The sequence below is a fragment of the Lactuca virosa genome, chromosome 2 (genome assembly GCF_052849685.1).
Source record: "Lactuca virosa cultivar CGN04683 chromosome 2, Lactuca_virosa_CGN04683_v6, whole genome shotgun sequence".
NCBI classification, from domain to species: Eukaryota; Viridiplantae; Streptophyta; class Magnoliopsida; order Asterales; family Asteraceae; genus Lactuca; species Lactuca virosa.
The window spans coordinates 42,261,994-42,281,181 of record NC_136427.1 but is presented as its reverse complement, the minus strand read 5'-3'; the positions used below and the strand labels follow the sequence as shown (position 1 = coordinate 42,281,181).

Below are 19,188 nucleotides of genomic sequence, written 5' to 3'. Positions count from 1 at the left end.
CTTTACCATGGTATTTTGAAATTTAGTTTTGTTTAAACCTAAATGATTTTGTATTTTTACGTTTTTCATTTAAAGACATGTTAAACTGTAACACTGCTACTTATGAATTGTTTTCTACTTACAGTCACATGGTTACATAATTTAATTGTTACTTTTTATCACTTAACGGTTTATATTTTTCCATTGTTACTATTGAAGTATTTTGAGTCATCATGTTTTCATTTTTCACCTTGTGGTGTACTTATTTTTTTCTTAGCTTTTCTTGTTTCAGTTTACACTTGTATATTGTGCTAAACTGAGTTTTGAAAACTATTTATGGATTAATTAGAACAAAGAACAAAGAAAAATATATTAAGGAATAAGATATGTATATTATCTTTTATATAATTAGAATATTTCCCTGTAATTACTTAGCCTCCTACAGCTGTATTTTCCCTATAAACCTTCCTAGTTTATCCCATGTTACTTGTATTCTCTGGCTATTTAAGCCACTCCCTGTATGTGCATAATAATATAACCAATTCACTCTCACATCTCTGTTTATATGGTATCAGAGCTACCTTGCTCTCACGAGATTTGATCCTCTTCCTATCTTCTCATATAAAACCCTCAACCCTCAATTAGGGTTCATCGATGACCACCAAAAACATCACTCACATTACCGCTGCTACTCATCTAACCATCAAACTCACACCCAATAATTACCCGGTATGGAGAAAACAAGTCGAATCCACTTTGATCAGTCTTGAACTTGGTAACCACATCATCGACACCTCTACTCAACCTTCGACAACAGTCACCGACAAGGAAGGAAAAAAGATAACAAATCCTGATTACCTTCCATGGCATCGCAGAGATCAAATGATATTCAGCGCTATATTGGGGAGTTGTTCAGACTCAATACAACCTCTCATCTCATCTGCAGCTACAGCTCAAGAAGCATGGACTCGGCTACACTCAAGCTTTTCCTCATCCTCAAGGTCCAGAATCATCTCCTTAAAGTCCAAACTTGCCAAGAACCCTAAAGGAACTCGATCCATCTCATAATTCCTTCAAGAAATGCGGGCCATTGCTGATGATCTAGCACTTGCCCAAAGCCATGTCTCTAAAGAAGACCTCATGGTCCACATCGTCTCACAACTTGGGGAAGAATACAGTACCATTGCTGCAGCTATCAAGGTACGAGACAACCCCCAGTCCTACTCCGAGCTCTTTGACAAACTCACAGATTATGAAGGAGCCCTCAAGGATATACCCTCAACTCTTGACTCAATTCCCGTTACCGCCAATTACACTTCCCGTCAACAGGGATCCAATAATCGCACATACAACAACTCTTTCTCCAGGAACAACACCCTGCCTTTTCCCTCTCACATGTCAAAAGGAACACCCCAATCTTACTGGCCAAATAATAACTCTTATGGCCATCGTACCAACAAAAACAATCACTTCTGTCAATACTGCAACATTCCAGGGCACCTTACTAAGGACTATCGCAAACTTGCTCGATTCCTAAGGGAGAACAATGTCATCACTGACCTTACCAAATCAACAACCCCAGTTGCCAATGTTACCACGTCGGCCCCAGGATCTCCCTCATGGCTTTTTGATACTTGATACTGGTGCATCCAATCATGTAACCTCTGACAAAAATACCCTTCACAGCGTATCGGAGTATGGAGGTCCCGATGAGATAGTCCTTGGAGATGGTTCAGGTTTACCTATAACACACACTGACAACACATACATCTCTACACGTCACAGAAAATTATTGTTATCTAATGTGTTACATGTTCCTAAATTACACAAAAATCTAGTATCTGTCTCTGAATTATGTGATACTAACTTGGTTTCGGTGGAATTCTTTCCATCTCATTTCTTTGTGAAGGATCTATGCACGGGGGCGCGTCTAATGCGAGGAGAGAAAACTAATGGAGTTTACCACATACGATTACATCCCAAGCTCCAAATCCATGCTACTCTCAAGAATGCACCACTCACACTCTATCACAAACTTGGTCATCCATCTCGTCAAGTCTTCAAGACTCTTATCTCTAAGCTAGGTTTTAATACAAATATTGCTTCTGATGTTCATTGTCGTTCGTGCTCAATCAATAAAAGTCATAAATTACCATTTGGTCCAAATTCTTTTGTTGCAACCAAACCACTACAACTCATTTATTCTGATGTCTGGGGACCGATTCAACTATCGATAGACAAATACACTTATTATGTCATTTTTGTTGATTACTTCAACAAATATGTATGGATGTATCCTATGAGTCATAAAAGTGATGTTGCAAAACTCTTACCTTAGTTTAAACTACTCGTGGAAAAATACTTTAAGTATCCTATTATCTCCTTATTTAGTGATAATGATGGAGAATACCAAGGTCTCCTCCCGTTCCTTCAATCTCATGGAATCTCTCATTACACCACTCCACCACATACACCAGAACAAAACGGTATAGCTGAGCGCTGTCACCGACATATAGTTGAAACGGGCCTTGCGCTCCTACACCATGCCAACTTGCCATTATCATTCTGGTCACATGCCTTCCAAACAGTCGTGTACCTTATAAACAGACTTCGTACTCCTATTCTCCAAAACAAATCTCCCTATGAGTGTCTTTTCAATCAAACACCAAACTACAGCCTTTTGGTTGTCTATGTTACCCGTGCCTTTGTCCCTACACAACATCCAAGCTTCAACCCATATCAACTCCATGTTTATTCATAGGATATTCCTCCACCAAGTCAGCATTCAAATGCTATGATCTTCAATCAAAATGATTATACCACACCCGCCATGTCGAGTTTATCTCTGTTCAATTTCCATCTCATAAGTTGCCCCTCCATTAATCACTTCCTACACCAGACATCTTTCTCACCTCTCTAATCTCCTCTCCCACAGAAACAACACTACCACCACTCAATACAATCACATCTTCGAACTCATCTTCAACCACTGCACCTCCACCACCTATCAATACAACCACATCTCCAAATTCATCTCCACCCACTGCACCTTCACCGGTAATCGAAATAAATAACTCAACACCACCTTTCTCTAATAATCAACCATCCTGCCCTACCTCAACATCATCACCCACCTCTGCATCCTCTACCACCGCCTCACCTGTTGCTCCTCCACCTCCATCTCCACAACAGCCTCGTGATACCTGACCAAGAAAACTCAACTCCAAATACCATAACCCTTCATTTATTAATACCTCAACACTTCATCCAATTCCACTCTCTATTGAACCTACCACTCATACCCAATCCCTCAAAGATCTGCAGTGGCGTCAAGCCATGGATCAAGAATTTAATGCTTTAATGCAAAATGGCACCTGGGAACTGGTTCCTAAATCATCTCATTCTCCAATAGGGTGTAAATGGATCTTTCGCATTAAAAGACATCCAGATGGCTCCATTGCCAAATACAAAGCCCGTCTCGTAGCCAAAGGGTTCCTTCAACAATATGGCAAGGACTATTTTGACACCTTTAGTCGAGTCATGAAACCAGTCACCATTCATACAGTCCTCTCTATAGCCCTCTCTCACAACCGGCCGCTCCGACAGCTTGATGTCAACAATGCCTTCCTCCATGGTAGTCTTCATGAAGAGGTGTTTATGACCCAACCACCGGGATTCATCCATCCTCAATTCCCATCTCACATTTGCAAATTAGTAAAATCAATATATGGCCTGAAACAAGCACCATCAGCTTGGTACACTAAACTCACCAATTTCCTTATCTTTGTAGGTTTTCACAAGTCTAGAGCTGATCCATCTCTTTTTATCTACAACCATAACGGTCTCTTGAGCTACCTTCTGGTCTATGTAGATGACTTTGTCCTTACGGGCAACAATAACGCCTTTCTTGATACCTTTGTTGCAACCTTAACCCAACTTTTCTCCATCAAAAACCTTGGTTCTCTTCATCGCTTTCTTGGAGTTGAGGTCATACCCACATCCCATGGCTTATTTCTGTCCCAACATAGACACATTCAAGATCTCTTGGAACACTTTCACATGGATGGAGCAAAGGATGTGACCACTCCCTTGAACTCCTCAGTTTCTCTAAAGTTGCACGACAGGTCCGCCGGTGTTGATCCAACTCCCTACCGTAAGTTAGTGGGCTCTCTTCAATACCTGGCCTTTACAAGACAAGACATCTCATTTGCAGTGAATAAACTGTCACAATTCATGCACGCTCCCTCAGAGATTCATTGGCAATTGTTAAAAATAGTTCTCCGATACTTAAAAGGTACTATTCATCAAGGCCTATTTCTGTTTCCTCTCTGACACTCAAAGCCTTCTCTGATTCAGACTGGGGAGGAATTGAATGTGGTGGTCGCTCCACCACGGCTTACCTATTGTTTCTTGGTTCCAACATTATCTCATGGAGGTCAGCACGTCAAAAATCTGTTTCCCGGGTCATCCTCTTAAGCAAAATATAAAGCCTTAGCCAATGCTGCATCTGAAGTCGTGTGGGTTCAAAAACCTCCTGACAGAATTAGGAGTTCATTCAACATAGCCACCTATACTCTATTGTGATAACACAGGTGCCACATACTCCTTTGCCAATCCCGTCTACACTCTCGCATGAAACATGTGGCTCTAGACTATCACTTTGTCCGGGAGAAAGTTACAGATGGCTCATTGATTGTCCGTCACATCAATTCATTTGATCAGTTGGCAGATGCGTTGACGAAACCACTTTCTCGTGGTCCTTTCCAAAGACTCCGTTCCAATATTGGAGTTTCCAATGGAACCTCCATCTTGTGGGGGCGTATTAAGGAATAATATATGTATATTATCTTTTATATAATTAGAATATTTCCCTGTAATTACTTAGCCTCCTACAGCTGTATTTTCCCTGTAGACCTTCCTAGTTTATCGCATGTTACTTGTATTCTCTGGCTATTTAAGCCACTCCCTGTATGTGCATAATAATATAACCAATTCACTCACATCTCTGTTTATAAAATACTCTAATGGCTTGGCTTCTTAGTTACGCTGTGTTTGGAAAAACACCGGTGCCACGAGCAACGGTCTGAGATTGATTCAGATCCAAGGATATCAGAAACGGAAGTTTTGTGGAATCAAGACATGTATTCCAGATACGAGTAAATTCAAGGATCAAAGATTGATAGGTCTCGATCGATTCTGCTAATGTAGATAAATAGGAGACTGTTGACTCTGGATAAGTGTGGTTCACAATATCACCCATGTGAATTAGATTCTGAAGGTCCTTATCCTGGGTTGGAAATTTGTTCCAAGTACAACAGCTTTGGACCAGGGATACCGAAAGTTGTGAGTCATATGCTCATTGGACTCAACCATGTCAATAGAATTATGTAATTTATCAATAGCACCATTAATTCTAATGTTATGGGCAACCAAAATATTTCGTTCACTAACTAAAATTGCACATTTGTCATTTAAAATAATACATTCATGCTTAGCTATTACAAGTTTGTTTTCTAAGGAGTGTATCCTAAGCTTGAATTCTTCATGACGTAGTCTAAGTTTGGTCAACTCACTATTAGTATTCTATCGGTAATCTACGACGATAGACTTTTAGGGATTCTGTTAAATCCAATTAAAATTTAATTAGATAAGGTTCACAAACAAAGCTATCAAATTTATATTCGAAAAGCATAAATTGTACCCCTTGGATGATGTTTTGGCTAAGTAGGTCATTTGAGGCCATATAGCAGTAGTTGTGCTAAGCATCATCATTTTCATCAACATCGGAACCTGATGAACAGTAACAAGTAACCAGAGTCACACTCCACGTTGTGTCTATCCTTCAGACACGAATTCTTTTCTTCACCACTCTCCTTCTCATCATCAGATGACTAGTACCCATCACTAGAAGAATAAACACCTATACCAACAACATTTATGCCGACGACAGTTGTTGTCGGGACAAAGGACCCTATGTTGATGACTAGTCGCCAGGACAAGGTTGACCAACTTAATTTAACCTGGGAAACTATGACGACGACTTGTAGTCGCCATAGATTCGGCAGGAACGTAAAGTAATTTACACGGTTTCTCAAAACCTATGCCGACGACGTGTCGTCGGTATAGGTTGCACAAGTTATCATTTCTATTTAAGTATATTAAGTGGTGCAGAAAATAGAAATGGCTTCGTCTTTTCAACAGCAATCTCGAAGACATGTCATTAGCATACAATGTGGCGATCCGCGTGAAACTCTGTCCTGATGACATGTGGTCGACACAAATAAGTTTTTTTATTTTTTATTTTCCAAAAACCAAAACGATGTAGTATTTGTTAAACCTATATCGATGACTTGTCGTCATCATAGGTGTTGATACACGAAAGTGACCGTCGGCAGCTATGGATTGTATCTGGAAGCGAAGACGTGTTAAAACTGAGAACCGAAGAGTTAAAAGTGTTGGGTTAATGGAGCCATGAACAAAAATATCAAGCCTTTTAAATTGTGACAAGAAGGTTATAGTTCAAGGGAAATAATTGTAAATGGATTTACAATTCAATTACAATTGAATTATTAGCATGATATGTGTGGTGAAAAGATGATTTAAGTTTCACGTCTCACTTTTTTGTTTTTTCAAAGGTAGGTATGGCGCATTTCATGTTTTTCAAAGGTAGGTATGGGTTATTGTGTTCTAACTAATTATTCAGTGGATGTAGGAACGATTGTAGGCATATCATTTTAGTTATTTTAAGAAATAAATTTATCCATATTATTAAATTTAAAAAAAATAGAATAAATCCATTTAATTAAAAAGAGGGTAAAAATGTACATTTGCATTACTTTCAAATTAGGAAACACAAATTTTGAAAAGGGAATTTTCGGATTTTTAGGGACTTTTGATTATCTTAATTTTAAATTTTGATTTTTTTTTTAATTAATTCAATTTTAATTCTGTCATAATGTTATTTTTAGAATGATGTTCTATGATATTGTTTTGTCAAAATTTTATTCTATTAGAATATTAATGAAGAGTAATAAAATTTTTGAACCTGAAATTGAATAATAACATTCTTATATATTCATACACATCTGAACTTAAATAGAAATTCATAAATATTCTTACAGACTGATACACATTAATATAATTGTACATATTCTAACAGAATGTAATCAAAATCAATAACACTTTTAATTTTGCAGTCCATTCTTCAAGCATCGTTTCAATTCGACATTCCATTTGTCAAGCATCATTTTCAATTCTGCATTCCAATCAAACTTGAAGTTTTTGGGATGGATGGAGATTATGAAAGTGTACCAATAAAAAGATCTTCAATTAGTGCAATTACTAGACCTTTTAAGCCCATCACTCTCAACACGAGTTTTGGTTTTGGGTCTTCTTCTGTGAAATCAAATCCAAATTTAGTTTAGAATCGAAAAATACATGACCAAATGAAAAAGAAAAAACTAAAGTTCTTTGTACAAATATGAGGAGTTGTGAATTACACTAAAACCCATAAGTAAAAATTGAAGAAAATGCACAAACCAATGAGTAAGTGCAGAAAAAATAACAAGTTTTCGACATGATAGCTCATACAAAATTCAATGCTTAGGTTGAATTGGAATTCAAGATTCCATTCTAACCGAATTGGAATTCGAGATTCCTTTCTGGCAGAATTACCCTCATCATATTAGATACCAATGGTTCTGCTAGAATGGTTTTGTTGATTCAATTAAAGAAACTAAATTTTTTAATTTGCCACTTAATTTCACCTGATACGGTGGGATTAAACAATGTACATATCATATACATCATTTTCCATCATAACAATCCACTTGCCATCTTGAGCAATTAAATAATGATTCCTGTCATCCAATGTAAGTGGTTCAATATTCTAAATATCCAATCGAAATTTATATTAGAGTTAAATACATAATAATTTATGGTGTATGTTAAGAGGATGCAGAAGAAATTTTATACATGGAATTCATCCAAAAAATATTAAATCTTATCAAAAATATGGAATATGGATGAGATTAGAACCCCAAATTTGGGATTGAATAAAAACCCTAATTGTTGGAATTAAATTTGTGCCCCCAGAACAAAGCCATCAGAAACTGAGTTCAAGAACATACCAGGGCTAAACTTTTACCCGGCAGTTGTGGTGTTGGCGTACAAAGGAAGCTACAGACATATTCAGTCGATGAATGACGGTGGCCGATGGTGGAACGGAGGAGGAAGAATTATCAGTGGCGAGATGAAATGATTCTGTTCTTCAATTTTATTGGTGGAGGGTTAAAAACGATTGCCACATGTGCCACTCGACGTCACCATTTGATTGAGCATTACAGAGTTCGGTAGGGATTATATAGATAGACAAGGAAGAAAACTCAAAAACGTCAATTGGAAAAATCAAAAGATTTACCTACTCGCCTGTAGACGGAGTAGTGGACGCCGGCGGTAGAAAACACGGTGGTGGCGACGAAGCTTCATCGGTGAGAAATGGAAGGACGGGGAAAGGGGGTTTTGCAAGAGGGGTATCAGGGGGAATGAAGGAATCACTGCAGATTAGGAAGGATTGGTTTTTTAGGATGCACCACGATAAGAAAAGAGAGGTTGAACGTTCATCGTAGGAGGGATTGATGGTGTTCGGTGGCAATGGTGGCTCAGTGGTGGCTGATCGTATTGGTCGGCAAAAGGGCAAGCTCCAACGCTCTTATCTTCTTTAGCAGGTAGGGTTAATAAACATGAATGATTGGGGATTTAAAATTGATTTTCCATTTAAAAAGGTTATTAATTCATTTAACAATTACCATAAATAATTATATCTAACATTACCAAATTACCCTTTTGGAATGATTGGCCCACAATCATTCCTACATCCACACAATACTTAGTTAGAATACTTGAACCTCTGTCTATCTCTCTCTCTCTCTCTCACTATATATATATATATATATATATATATATATATATATATATATATATAAGTTTAGGTTCATATAAGACAATAGTATTTTTGTGAGACAATGAGACCAAATCTTGACCACTTATCTTGAATAATCAATAGCTGAAATTAAATCAGATTAAACCACAAGAAACATTAAGTAGGCGGTGACATTTTTTTATAATTAAATGGAACTTTGGGATTAGAATAAGGCACGGAGGGGCAGTAATGGAATTTTACATTTTATTTCATTCAGCTCACAAAAAAACACTCGGTATTCTTCCTAAAGAACATAGATACGAACACTAAAACCCATTTGAACCAATCTCGATCATCGACATCTTCTGCTTCCTTCACAAATTTGTTTCAGATTAACCATAAATCTAAGTTGATCTTCTGATTCGAGCTCCTTATTACATCAAGGTTTCATCTTTTTTTTAGCCAGGCTCATTCGATTAAAGGCATTTTCCCAAATTTCTCCAGAAAAGCCCTAAGAAACTGATTTTGAATCTTCATCTGATCCAAAAATCGAATATATCCCCTTCAGATTTGGATTTAGATTCAGACTTTTATTTGTTCTCCACAATATTTAATCTTTTATGTAAAACCCTAGAAAACCTATTTGGATTCTGATTATGAAGCTAGCGATTCTGATTTTGATCATCAAAAATTGGTAGTTCAACACAATCCGGTAAGATGAAACTAATATGTCTTTCAGTTTGTTTTTATAGGATTATGATTTCTATGAATCCATGGATTAAGTTTGAATCACTTGTAAAAACAGAGTATTTGTATTCAAGTTTGATTTTTTTTTTTGCTAAAATAATCAACCAGTGATTAATCTATATATTCATGTAATAGGTCGTTCAGATTTCATTCAGATTCCAAAATCGAATACATCTTCGATTGGAGTTCGTTCGCTAATCTCTTGATAAAACCATAAAAACATATTTTGATTCTTATTTCCAATATCTCTATCCTGATTCATTGATTTCATGTGTTTTCTGATTCAAACTTATTCCACTTTAATTCTGATTAAAATTTCATTCTAAAATCTCTCGAGGAAAAACATAAGAAATTGATTCTTAAACTAACTTAAATAGAACACATATCTTTCGAATTCGGCTTCCAATTCTTATTTTGATCCATACTCCATTGTATTTATCATAAAAAAAAACCCATATAACTATTTTGGATTTTGATGTTGGAGCTAATGATTCCAGTTATCATAGAAAATGGATAGTTTATCAAAATTTGGTAATATTGAACCAATATCTCATTTAGTTTGTTTTTTATTTCATTATGTATATGCTAGGTTCATTTAATTTATAGATGATGATTGTGTGTTGATTTTATTGCATGATGTAGTTTAATTCCAGGTATTTAGTTATAATTCATGTCTAATTTTATCACATATCATGATCAAAACCAATACGTCAATATCCAAAACATGTCAATATCAGAGTACATCTCCCAAAGATCTCATAATGCGGAAAACCATAGTGTGATGCGTTGGGATCATGTTGGTTCCTTTCCTTTTGAAGAAGAGGTACCTGAAACAAAACTGAAACCGTAAGCACAAAGCTTAGTGAGTTCCCCCATCATACCACATAATCACATACTGACACGCATATCTGGGTGCCCGGCCTACCCAGTCAGGCATATCTGGGTGTCCGACCTACCCTGCTGAGCATACATGGGTGCTCAACCTACCCATGTCAGGCATACCGGGGTGCTCGACCTACCCTTGTCAGGCATATCTGGGTGCCCCACCTACCTTGTAATGCATATATGGGTGCTCGACCTACCCTCTGGTGTATTTCAACCGGTTACGGGGTCTATCTCACCCCTACCACTACCACATAATAACATAACAAATAATGCATTAAGTCTCTATATTCTTCAAACTAAGGCCCCATTTTCTAGATCTAAGCTGGAAATACGTCTAGAAGGGTAAAGTTTCCAACTTTACCCACTAAGAACCTCTCCTAAGGCATAAAACTCAAACCCTAGTCCAAAATGGCTTAGATCTAAATACAAAAGCCATCAAAACTCCAAGATAGGTCTAAAGAACCTAGATCTAGACCTTAGAGACTAGATGGTCACGTAAAGTTCCCATCTTTACTCGCATGCATGACCTAATGGGGCTTAAAAGACCAAAATGATTGTCTAAAGGTTGCATGGGACTTCCATGGCCATAAATTTGACACCTTTATGCCATGAAGTCCCTTCAAGACCCTTGATCTTAAGGGTTTGCCCAAATCGGATGTCCAAATCCCCACAACCAATATGCTTGGACCAAAACATGAAGTAAAACATCCTAAGACTAGATCTAAACATGTCATGGACAGGGTGGAAGCTTTATACCTCAAATAAATCAGAAATGAAGCCGAACTTCTGGATCTACAATCCTCCAAAACGTTCTTGCTCCTTCTTCAAGCTCCTTCTTCTTCAAAATCACCAAGAATGCACAAGATTAGCTACAAAACTCTCAAAATTGCATTAGGGTTTCGAGGCTAGTGTTTTGGACAATGGAGGTTGGAAATGAGGCCAGCTTATGGGGGTTGAGGTGTTTAAATAGGGTGCAAAACCCCGGAATTAGGGTTTCATTTCTACCAGGCGTTACATTATATTTTGATAAATTCGATTTTATCTTCTCCAAATATCTTAATAATTTGTTTAAAATTTGATTTTAATTTGTTTATTAATAACATAATCTAACAGTTCATTAGCAAAATACGGTTTGATAGATTAATATTTAGTTTTGATGAAATTATGATATTTTTTTAAGATAATGTGTGATAGAATCTACTAGTTTACAGTATAATACAGTACTGGATGATATTTTGTTTTTATGCTTCTCACTATACATAGAATATTTGAATTGTTTGAGATTTTTACATTATATTCAGTTAGAAATATAATGAATATGTTTGATAACATAATATAATGTAAGATTTTGTTTTTTATAAGTAACATTTTGGGTCTTTTTTCTTTCAGGTCAAAAGAACCATACTCCCAAATAATGCTTTGTTTATATCTATTCTTACCCTTAAATATTTAGTCCTCTAAGATCTTGTAATCCTAGTCCCGTTTCAAATAATTATAATATGTTTTGAGAATTTTTTATTCTATTTTAAGATAATCAAATTCATCTCTTTCTTTTTGTAGTTCGTCAATATCGAATTTTGATTCAGACTCTAGATAATGTAGATTCTAAATAATCTCTTGTAATAGGCTTCGGAAAGTTATGTTATGTCAAATTATAATATTATGTTTGACGTTTTTAAAACAGGTTCGAACCGGGAACCAGTTATAACATGCGGTTCAATAACAACCGGTTTTATGCTAATTTTTTTATCGGATTGAAGCAGATGGTTTCTTAAAAAATCAGGTTGAACCGGTGTGATAGATACATTAAAAAATCGTTTGAACCGATTTTTTGGACTTGGATAGTTGGATTTTACTTAGGCCATTAAAAATACAGTCCATTTGCCAAGAAAATTGAATAACTCGATTAATCAAGTGTACATAACTTGAAGGCCGGCGCATACCACTGCTAGATGTTGACCAACGATTGAACCGAGAATCGATAATCAGACCGGTTCAACTGAAAACAGGTTTTTAATACATAGATTATGACTATTGTTTACTCTGACATGGGTTTTTTCATGTGACAAATTTCAATACAGGATTCACAACATAAATTAAGGTAAATATTAAATAAAAAACTTGTTATTAAAGATGACATTTGGCGACCATTTTTAGCCATCACACAACTTGTCATGAGTTTTTTCATGTAACAAATTTGAATAAAATATTTAATCACCTAAAATTAAACTTTATCACCTTATGTCTTTACGTCTCACTTAATACCAAAACCTGTTATAAAAGATAACATTTGGCCATCATTTTCGACCGAGGCTCGACTTGTCAAGGGTTTTTTCATGTTACAAATTTCAATATAAGATTTAATTGTTTAAAATGAAACTTCAACACCTTATGTCTTGCTTAATAACCGACACAAAATAATTGTACATATAAAATAAAATAAAAAAACTTGTTATAAAAGACGACATTTGGCCACCGTTTTAGGCCGTCGCACTACTTGTCACTTTCTTTTTTTTTATGTAAAACCGATGTTAATGTGTGAAGTCAAATTTGCAATGGTGAATCGTTTTTTAGTAAACTGTCATGGAAGCAATCATGTTAATTAGTTTATGACCGTTAGTGACAAGAAAAAAGAAAATTGACACCACCCAGCTTTAAAAAACCGACACCTAAGCTAGTTTTGTACTAGTGGATGAATAGAAAACCTATCAATCCCAACCTGGAACTTAACATCAGACCAACATCGATCTGCATAGCTTTTCTGCTGACTTTGTGCAGTCTGCAATCTTCTCACCTGCTAAATCATCCCAGTGGTCTTGAGCACAACACCAGTGCCCCTATCACTCTCTACCTAACCTCTCCCTAACAAACTGGGGTCCTACACTTCTTCCCTTAAAGCATCTCGAAGGGAGGTATAGCAATATTACAACAAAAATCAGTGACGACTTTTTATGGTCAATAATTGGATAAAACAGTGACATGTTTTTATTGTCACTATTGGGTAAATCGATGATGACCTTTTATGATCATTAATTTGATAAAACAGTGGCTACCTTCTGTTGTCACTAATCGGATAAGATAGTGAAACTTTTATGGTCACTAATTACACAAACTAGTGAGGACCTTCATTGATTAGCGACTATTTTTTGTGACATGATGAGTCGTCACAGATATAGCGATAACTACACTTTAGTCACTATTTAGTGACCACTTATATACTTTGGTCACTAATCACTTTAGTGACGGACCTTTAGTGACGACTAAATTTTTGGTCACTTAATCATTTAGTGACTGCTCATTTTATTGTTAGTGACCATTTTATTTTCCTCACTAAGTAACATTTTTCTTTTGTAGTAGAATTTATGTAGTAAGGTTTTAGTTGTAAGTAGACTCGCTTGAATAAAAGTGAAGGTTTAATGCTTTAAAAATGTTATCCACAAAGACTAAAATTTAATGCACTAAAATTTTGTTGGGAGTTATAGCAATGTAAAACCACTGCCATTACAATCTACTCCAAAAAAACTTAAAAAAAATCCAGAAGAAAATCAAGAGAAAGGGTGTATGAACTAAGGAGAGGAAGGAAGCTGGTATTTTCTTTACAAAACCTTGAATTCAGTATATTTAGAGTAAATTTTAAAGGTTCATTTGTGTGTGGTTAAGTTAGTTCCTTTGATCAGATTTCGTCCACAGATAGACCAAGGATGATTAAACTTGGTTTTGCTATGATTTCATTCAAATTATATACTTACAAACATTATTCTTGAAAAGAGATATGGTTTAGATGTAGTTAAATGATCCAAGAAGCAAACCGAAGCTTTGAAATATGAAAATGGCAGTAGACCCGTTTTCAGTAACCAGGTCGATTAAGAAGGAAACCAAATTGCTGTGAAAAAGCGGTGAGATGCTGGTAATGAATGCCTCTGGTACATCCTTGATCTTTGGTTCTAGTTGTATCCCATGTTTTGCTTCTTTTACTAATTTTATTTTTAAATAAAATTTTCAAACCAGCACCTCCACTTCCGACTATCTGTTTTCATTGTATCAACTTGATTTTTTCTAAAAGGCCAAATATTATTAAAAATAGAAAAACCAGCGGTTAGCTGTGCTAAATACAAAGTTGGACTAATCAACTTGATGTAAGAAGATAACAACTACTTTTTAAAATGTAAGAGCATAACAACTACTTTTTGTATCCATATGAATAAATTATTATTTCCCTTACGAGGAATCTAATCCCCACCCAATTTCACCAACCAAACACTGAGTTCACATATCAATCAACATCTCGAGGGTTTATACATATGATCTCTAGTGTCTTTTAATTTCCTAAAGATTTCCAGCAGCAAATATTTGATTTTATAGGACCTGTTAACATATAAGTTCAGTTCAATGGCGTCTTATTCAACATCGTCCATTCAGAAAAGTTATAAGTATGATGTGTTCTTGAGCTTTGCAGGCCAAGACGTCCGTAAGAACTTTCTTGATCATCTTTATGTTGCTCTTCAGTGGCAAGAAATTGAGACTTTCAAGGATGATGAGAATCTCGAGAAAGGAAAAAGGATCAAAGATGATCTCTTCAAGTCCATTGAAGAGTCAAAATTCCACATCATTATTTTCTCAAAAGCCTATGCAGCTTCCACCTGGTGTTTGGATGAGCTTGTCAAGATTATGGAGTGTCAGAACGCCGACACTACACAGCAGATTGCTTACCCTGTGTTTTATGACGTGGATCCCGCGGACGTCCGCCATCAACGTAAGCTGGTTGAAACAGCTTTTGCAGAAAATAAGAACAAGCCAGATGCTGTAAAGTGGATAAAGGCTATGGAAGGAGCAGCTGGTTTAGCTGGGTGGGATTTGAGGAATACCGATGATGGGTAACTCTTTCTTAGTGTTTTAATAAAATTCTTGTATTGTAAGTTTTTATCTCAAACTGAATTTTGTTACTTGGTATATATACGTTATAGTTCTTAAATTATTGTTCATACGGGAAGCTAATTGACTCTCCCCTTATTCTACAGGCATGAAGCCAAAGTCATCAAAAGAATTGTTCAGAAGATTTCACTCGAGTTACGTTCCACTAACTTAAAAGCCGATGAATACTTAGTAGGCATGGAGAGCCGGATAAGAGATATAGTTTCCTCTTTGGAAATGGATGTTGAAGATGTTCGTATGATAGGTATCAAGGGGATTGGAGGCGGTGGGAAGACGACTTTGGCCACAGCTGTTTTTGACAAAATATGCTTTCCATTCGAAGTTAAAAGCATCGTTGGGAACATTAGGGAAGTTTCAAAATCATCGATGTTTGGGTTGCAATCGTTGCAAAAACAAGTGCTTTCCAATGTGATAAAGGATGGAAATTTCACCATATCGAGTGTTCGTGATGGGAAAAGCTTAATGAAAAAGAAGTTGTCGGGTAAGAAGGTTCTTCTTGTTCTAGACGATGTGGATCACTTAGACCAGCTGGAGGCATTAGCTGGTGAGCTTAATTGGTTTAAGCAAGGAAGTAGAATAATTATTACAACAAGAGATGAGCAATTACTCATTGCCCACGGAGTGAAAGCGATTCATGACGTCACTCTTTTATCACAATCTGATGCAACTCGCGTCTTTAATAGGTATGCATTTGGTAAAGATATTCCAATTAAAATGTGCAAAGAGCTATCACTCCAAGCTGTCCATTATGCTGCGGGTCTTCCCTTAACGATCAAAGTTTTGGGTTCATTTCTCTGCGGTAAAGATGAGCTTGAATGGAAAGATGCACTAGAAAGATTGAAAAAAATTCCATTGAAAGAAACCCTTGAAAAATTGGAATTAAGCTATACCAGCCTCGATCATGATTACAAGGATATATTCCTAGATGTTGCATGCTTACTAAAAGGTTGGCGGAAAGATGATGCTATTAGAGCACTTGAATGTTGTGGATTCCACGCTAGGATTGGCTTGAGAGTTCTTGAACAAAGATCTCTCATAACTATTTCTCGCAATCAGGAGTTAGGCATGCACGACCATATACAAGAACTAGGACAGAATATTGTTCGCCGGTTGCACCCTACTAAACCCATCAGACATAGCCGATTATGGATGCGGGGGGAGATTGAAGATGTGTTGACTAATAAGTTGGTAAGGATTAAGTAAGTAGTTAAATAGTTTACATACAAGCTAGTTGGACGAAAAACTAAGGGTGCGTTTAGTTGCGGAAAATTGTCCGTTTTCCAGAAAAATTTTCCAAAAAAATGAGAATTTTGAAAACGCGTTTAGTTCGTTTATTTTTCTAAATTTTTCACGAAAAATGAAAATTTTCCGTTTTCTAAAATTACAAAGAAGTTAAAATTTTTGGAAAAACGATAATCATTGTTTTCCACATTTTTCTAATTCTAAAATTTTTCTAAAATATAAACACACACCCACTCCCACCCCCATCCACCTCTACCTACCCCCACCACACCCCTACCTACCCACACCCACTCCCAAGCGCACCCCCACCCCCACCCACACACACACACACACACACACACACAAACACACACACACCCTCACCCACACCCCCACACAAACACCAACCCCTCTACCCACACACTCACACACCAACCCCCACAAACACACACACACACCCCTACAAACACCCACCCACCCTCACCCACACCCACACAAACACACATACACACACACCAACCCCCACAAACACACACCCACCCTCACCCACACCCCCCACTCACACCAACCCCAACAACACACATACACACACCAACCCCCACAAACACACACATACACACACACACCCACCCAACACCACTACCACAAATCACCGACCTACCATCACCATCACCAGTAGGGGTGGGAATTATTTGGTCCGGAACCAAAAAACCCGATAACCAAATCGAACCGAAATCGATTTCAGGCCGAATAATATTCAAATTCGATGTGAAATTGGTTTTTGGTTCAAGTTTCGGTCCCATGAAGTTTAAACCAAACCGAACCGAAAAAACCGAATTTCATAAATTATTTAATTAAAAAATATATTTTATATTTTATATTAAATAAATGTATTAACTATAAAGTAAAAATCATTTTAACTCATTTACTCTTTTGATCATTTTGTATGAAACTTTAGATATTTCTGTTTGCAACTTTAGGTTTCTATGTCAAAAACATTTTAATTTATGTTTGAAAATTTTTTAAGTTTATATTTGGTTTCCTCGGTTTTCAAACCGAACCAAACCGAATTAGAATTCTGTTTTTGTTTTGGTCTAGATAATTTGAATTCAATTTGGTTCGGTTTTTGAATTGGGCCAAAAAAAATTCAAACCGAGGAAACCGATTCGAAGAAACCGAAAAACCAAAAAACCGAAGCGATTCCCACCATTCACCAGCACCACCACCGCCGCCGCCATCATCACCACTGCCACAATTGCCGCCGCCACCACCACCGCCTGTCATCAACACCACCGCCGCCATCCCGCTGCCACTACCACCACCGTTGCCATCATCGACAGCACCACTGCTCCCCACCGATGTCCCCACCACCGCCATCGCCCCCACGTCCACCCTACCACTGCTACCATTTTCTAAAAATGATTACCAATAGAAAAATACACGTCTAAACACGTTTTCTAATTTTCTAAAACTGAAAATGAAAAATGAATAAGTTTTAACTAAACACGTTTTCTAAATTTGTCAATGAAAACTGAAAACCGAAAACAAAAACTGAAAAGGGAAAACGAAAAACGAACAATGAAAACTGTTTTTTCGTAACTAAATGCAACCTAACATTCTTTGGTTATGACTGTTCTTGGATTACAGGCTGCAGCAACAATAGCTATTACAACTCACACACATCCATGGCTAGGCAACCAGGGTATCTGTTGTAGATTTGTTACGCATGGTTTTGGAAATATGAAGAATCTTAGATTTCTTCACGTGACTTCTTCAACCATTGATTTGTTGGAGGGGATTGAAGTTGGAAAAAACTTGCCAAATGCTCTACGATTTCTGAGTTGGCAATTTTACCCTCATTGCTTTTTACCTAAAACATTTCAAGCGAATAATCTGGTTGCACTTGAAATGCCTTTCAGCAGAATTAAAGGACTATGGGAAGAGGGGGAAAGAAAGGTAGAATGTTTTATTGGTTCTATTGTCTCATTTCATGTTAATTTTATTGTATATTAATTACTGCAATATTCATCTCGTTCTCTTTCTTGCTTATGATAGGTGCTTAATAACCTCAGATTCCTTGACTTGAGTCATTCAGATTTGACGATTCTTGATTGTGGCTTACTGCCAAATCTGGAGAAGTTAAATCTTAAAAATTGTTCCGATTTGGTTAGACTTAACGCACCCTTTGGATCTCTAGGAAGGCTTGTCCAGTTAGACTTAAATGGTTGCCGGAATCTCGACACTGTTTCATTTATCAAACAGTTGGAATTGCTTCAGGTTCATGATCTATATATATGTGTTTTATATCCAACAGAGTTCTTTTGCTTGACTCATTCAACTGATGGTTAATTATTACTGGAATATTAATCTACTTTTCCTTCTTGTTTGTCATAGGTTCTTGAAGACCTCGTTTTCCTGGACTTCAGCCATTCAAGTTTGACGACCCTTGACTGTGGCTTAGTTCCGAATCTCCAGAAGCTAAATATTGAAAATTGTTATCAGTT

At 36.7% G+C, this 19,188-nt stretch overlaps 1 protein-coding gene and 1 pseudogene across 1 annotated transcript; both read left to right on the top strand.

Moving 5' to 3' along the window:
* Window positions 1-1,059: 1,059 nt before the first annotated feature.
* Window positions 1,060-1,617, top strand: LOC145157393 (uncharacterized). The gene has a single exon (XM_079076438.1). It carries the CDS (start codon window positions 1,060-1,062, stop codon window positions 1,615-1,617), a length of 558 nt encoding a protein of 185 aa, XP_078932564.1.
* Window positions 1,618-14,920: 13,303 nt separating this feature from the next.
* On the top strand, window positions 14,921-16,666 carry LOC145157392 (TMV resistance protein N pseudogene; annotated as a pseudogene).
* The last annotated feature ends 2,522 nt before the right edge of the window (window positions 16,667-19,188 follow it).

What these genes read in the sequence shown, in the direction of transcription:
- LOC145157393 (XM_079076438.1), top strand. Translation starts at nt 1,060, where the DNA reads ATGCGGGCCATTGCTGATGATCTAGCACTTGCCCAAAGCCATGTCTCT.